This window comes from Penaeus vannamei, chromosome 14, assembly GCF_042767895.1.
Source record: "Penaeus vannamei isolate JL-2024 chromosome 14, ASM4276789v1, whole genome shotgun sequence".
Taxonomy (NCBI): domain Eukaryota; kingdom Metazoa; phylum Arthropoda; class Malacostraca; order Decapoda; family Penaeidae; genus Penaeus; species Penaeus vannamei.
In genome coordinates, this window is record NC_091562.1 from 6,142,440 (window position 1) to 6,147,439 (window position 5,000).

General features: G+C 32.5%; 1 protein-coding gene across 1 annotated transcript in view; it reads left to right on the plus strand.

Annotated features, from left to right (window-relative positions):
- The window catches only part of LOC138864007 (chromatin complexes subunit BAP18), a 6,084-nt gene that overhangs the window by 1,024 nt on the left and 60 nt on the right, over nt 1–5,000 (plus strand). Inside the window, exons 2-4 of the mRNA XM_070129654.1 lie at nt 592–686; nt 2,765–2,866; nt 3,461–5,000. The exon at nt 3,461–5,000 is cut by the window's right edge and continues 60 nt beyond it. Coding sequence (XP_069985755.1) covers nt 592–686; nt 2,765–2,866; nt 3,461–3,710 — 447 coding nt within the window. The 3' untranslated portion in view covers nt 3,711–5,000. The remainder of the gene's footprint in view (nt 1–591; nt 687–2,764; nt 2,867–3,460) is intronic.

Below are 5,000 nucleotides of genomic sequence, written 5' to 3' on the forward strand. Positions count from 1 at the left end.
GTATAATTCTTCTGTAATGTAATTGTAATAGAAAAGAAAAACAAGATATGAAACAAACCTATTGAAAGCTGCAATCAAGTAATTGCCATGGTTTACTGCCTTCCATGGCAAAGTCAAAAAAGCCTTCAATTATACCCTGGGTGGATAGAGCCTGGCCTGGTTCCTATTCAGTTATATACCACGGAAGACTCTAAACTGTACATATAGGCCTAGTGATCTTGATCATGGTGAAGTAAGAAAGATGCTCTATTTCCTTTTTTTTATTTAACATTCTTATTTGATATTTTCAGTTTGCAAAAATTGTGTCTGTATGAGTGGGACCGTGAATTTATTATCTAATTTTATTCAAAATTTTATGATTGGTATTTCTAGCTTTGATTCTAAAATCAAGTTCTGCTTTTAATTTCACTGGTTATTTACTGTATTATGATTTTTTTTCTATTAATATCAGCGTTATTATAGTTTTTAGGAATTCTTTATTTGTTAATGATTCCTTGATCAGTTGATAGACTATCATACAAGATACATTTGTAATTAAGTAAAAGTTAATTTGAGCCATTGATTTACTAATATCCAATTTCTGCTTCAAAGGTGGGCGAGATCTTTCTGGCAGCTGGAACGGCTTTCAATAAGCTTGCAGAACTGACTATGCAGCTTCACCCCACAGCTGAACAGTCTCCCTCGGGGTAAGGTGTTTGTACTTGCAGACTTCTTTTATCACTTAGCATTTTCCTTTTTTCCGCTCTCCTGTTCATTTATGCACCATAAACGATTTTTAATGTGTTGGTAATATTTTGGGAAGGAGAGGGGAGGGTATTATATTGTAGGTGCACTATATATATATTATGCTAGTGATGTTGCTATTGTAAATGGCTGTGTGGGTGTACTATGTACACACACGTGTATATACTTCAAGTATATAAACAAATCAGAGTATAAATCCAAATAATGAATACTATTGGTTTTTGAAGTTTTCTACTGTGTAAGGGGAAATTTAAATGCTCAGTGTTATCTGGCAAACACAATGCAGTTATAGTCTTCAACACTAGGACCTACCCCCCTTTTCTCTGTCTGTCTCTCTCTCTCTCTCTCTCTCTCTCTCTCTCTCTCTCTTTCTCTCTCTCTCTCTCTCTCTCTCTCTCTCTCTCTCTCTCTCTCTCACGAACTCTCTCTCTCTCACGAACTCTCTCTCTCTCACGAACTCACTCACTCTCTCACTCTCTCACTCTCTCACTCTCTCACTCTCTCACTCTCTCACTCACTCACTCTCTCACTCTCTCACTCTCTCACTCTCTCTCTCTCTCTCTCTCTCTCTCTCTCTCTCTCTCTCTCTCTCTCTCTCTCTCTCTCTCTCTCTCTCTCTCTCTCTCTCTCTCTCTCTCTCTCTCCCTCTCTCTATATATATATATATATATATATATATATATATATATATATATATATATATATATATATATATATATATATTTTTTTTTTTTTTTTTGTTTTTTTTTTTTTTTTTTTTTTTGTTTTTGTTTTGTTTTGTTTTGTTTTGTTTATTATTACTCAAGGATTAGTCTGTTGTGAAGATTTATTATTGTTGTTCTTATTATATTATTGCTATTATTATTGTTGTTGTTATCATTATCATTATTATTATGATTATTTCTGTTACTATTCTTGCTATTATCTTTATTATTAGGATGATAATGATAGTAATTATACTAATAATGGTAATAATCCATAGTAGCATTGATATTATTATTATTATTATTATTATTATTGTTATTATTTTTATTATTATTATCATTATTATTATTATTATTATTATTATTATTATTATTATTATTATTATTATTATTATTATTATTATTATTATTATTATTATTATTATTATTATTATTATTATTATCATTATTATTATTATTATTATTATTATTATTGGCATCATTGTTATTGTTTTGTATTTTTTATCATGGTTACACCTTCTTATCCTATATAAGCTTGAGTTTCTCAGCAATGAAATCCTGCAAGCTCGTTGCAGAGTGTAACATCAGCTAGCTTGCAGCAGCCTCACATTTAGGGATTGTTGGCCTTCTGATTCCCTCAAAGGATTGTGCTCTATAATCCCCCAAATATTTTCTGCTCGGGAAAGGTCCAGAATAACCTAGTCAGGCAGGTGTTCTGTATAGTCATATGGGTGTTTTGCAGCCAGTCTTTAACAACTTTGCCATATGGCACTGTGCACTGTCCTGTTGCAAAAGGCTTGAACCTGATTTCACAAACCTGGTTTGCTGTCTGTTGCACAGCAGTTAGTGCCACTTTTCCCTGATGATTGTTATTTTGCTGCAATATCAACTCTTCTGCCCTTCTGGCACATAAAAGAGGATTTCTGAGTAGCAGCTTTTTCAAGTCCCCTAAAGTGTGTTTTCTTTCTTTATTATTATTGTTATCATTGCTTTTTTTCTTTCTTTCTTTCTTTTCTTTTTCTTTAAGCTTAACCAGTTAGGTAGAAATTTATTCTGAAACAAGGATATTCATAAAGAAATATGGAGGTCAAATTCCGAAGATTTTTGGAATTTTGCTCAAACTTATTTGGTTGAGAAAATACTGCTTGGACAAAAGAAATCACATGAGACTGTTTATTTATTCTGTCAAAATATATCAAAACAAAAACATTAGATATTTTAATTCACTTATCATTTTATAAGTCAAAATATATATGAAGTAAATAACAGTGTACTAGGCTTAAGGAAGGCTTATTAAAGATGCTTATTCTCTGCAGCACAAAATGGACAGATGAAGAAATAGAAATGCTGCGATCATCTGTGAGAAGATTTGGTGATGATCTTAACGTGATCAGTCAAAGGATAAAGTCTCGTACTGTGTAAGTTGATTCCCTCCTTTATATATAGTGATTTTCAACAATGTCACAGAGAAATCTTCTCACAGATTATGCGCTATTTATAACTGTCCTTCGCTCTTGTGTATTAAAGCAGTTGCACTGAGTAGATTGAGTGAATGGCAATAAATACCCTAATACAGTTGTCTGATGAAGTTCTGAAAAAATTATGACAAAACATTTCATATACTTGAAAGTGTTGTTTCTTCTTCTTTGAAATAATGCTAATGATAATAATAATAATTATTTTTATTTTTATTAGCATTATTAATATTATCATTTATTATATAAGCCTCATCCTTGTAGAAATTTTTTAATTGTAAAATTTACCTATTTTTAATGGAGGGATTGGATATGACCAGAGTAACCAACTCAGAATAAGCAAAAGAGAATACAAGCGAAGAGCCCATCTTGGGTGTCCCACAGGAATGAAGATCTCTGTACATTATGCACAAATAGGATCATGCAAATTATTCATGGTCTAGATTTGTAATAAGATATATTGGTCTTTTTTGTTTGAAATAATTTCTTTAGATATGAAAAATTATATATTTAAGAAAACCTGCTCCATCTTTCCAGGACTCAGATCAGGACTGCGCTAAAGAAGAAAGCTTTCGAAGATGCAGGGATCTCTCCACAGGCAGCAGCTGCGTTGCAAGCCCAACAGACAGCAACACAGTCAGGAGCAAGTGCTGGGGGAGGGAGCATGCTGGGGGGAAGGGACGTGACGCTCAACATGCTCAATGCCTCGGAATCAGAGGTTGATGTGGAAGGGATGGGGGGAGTTGGCATGGACTTTGAGGGGGCAAATGAAGTTGTTACATCTTAATAAATCATTTGAATTTGTTTAGGTAATATTGATAATAATTATGAGATTTTTTTTTTTTTTATGAAAGTGATATGACTAGGGCTTAGCTTAGCTTTTTATTCCTGTTATGGTACTCTATTTCCAGTGAATGTCAGAAATATTTATAGGAAATGCGGCCAGTTTTTTTGGTCAGAAAATTTTGTAATTATTTTGTTATAATAGAGGCTGAATTAGCCTTATTCATAAATGAAGTACATTTTTTATAATTTGTGGAATTCATTTCTTTTATTTTTATACCCTAAGATTTGGTCAATCAATAGTTTTTATGTATCTTTCCATTTAAATTCCTGATTAATTTAGTTTATGAAAGATTTTGAGTTCTTGAAAAATGAGAATTCATATCCCTTGTGAAATATTATCAGAAACACCTTTTCTGTGTCTTTTATAAATCTTCTAAGGACAAAACCTAGATGGTTGGTTTTGTATCTGCCAGTACAAATTGTACAATTAAAAGGCTGTTTATTGAAGTTAAAGTTTGTTGTTACCTTTGAGGCTAATATATGAGAATACAGGTGTGAAAGTGGGTGCAAGTGTTGTATTAGTACATATGTATGATATATCAGAGCAATCTGGAACATGGGCAAGTAAATCTTGATCCCTTTTACTCAGGAAGCCATCTCTTCTTTAACCCTTCAAATACCACTGAACTCTTATACCAGCCATAACTTGATCTATATGTCAAATCACACCGTTGGAGATTTCAGAGTTTGTTGCCCAGTGCATGATTAACATACACACTAAGACAGTGTTTACTTTCTCAGAGAACTTTTAATCTATACCTTCTTTCTGATCAGCATCTTGGAAGCTCAGATTTCTTCTATAAGACATATCCCACTGAAAGAATGTGTTCCGTACAGAGCAATGGATTACATCTTGTTCACTACATGACATCATGCAGTGAATATGTCTTATATATATATATATGTAATTTTCAGTTATCCTAATAGAATATTCATAAAGAATAGTAGTGAAGGGTACTGGTTGTCTACTGTTGCATAAAAGAAAGCAAACCATCAGGAAATTTAATATAATTAGTACTAAAGGGATAACTACACAAAAATGCATCTTTGGTAATTGTAAAAGTGCCAGCACTCTATATCCTATTTTTTTTCGGGTGAAGCAGACCAGTTTGAATAACCTAGATTTATAACATCAGTATGCAATGAACCAATATTAAAAAGTTGAGAAGGAAAAAATCTTTACCTCTTCTGTTATATGAAGCTTTGTACAAGTGTCTCCCCTTGGAAAAGG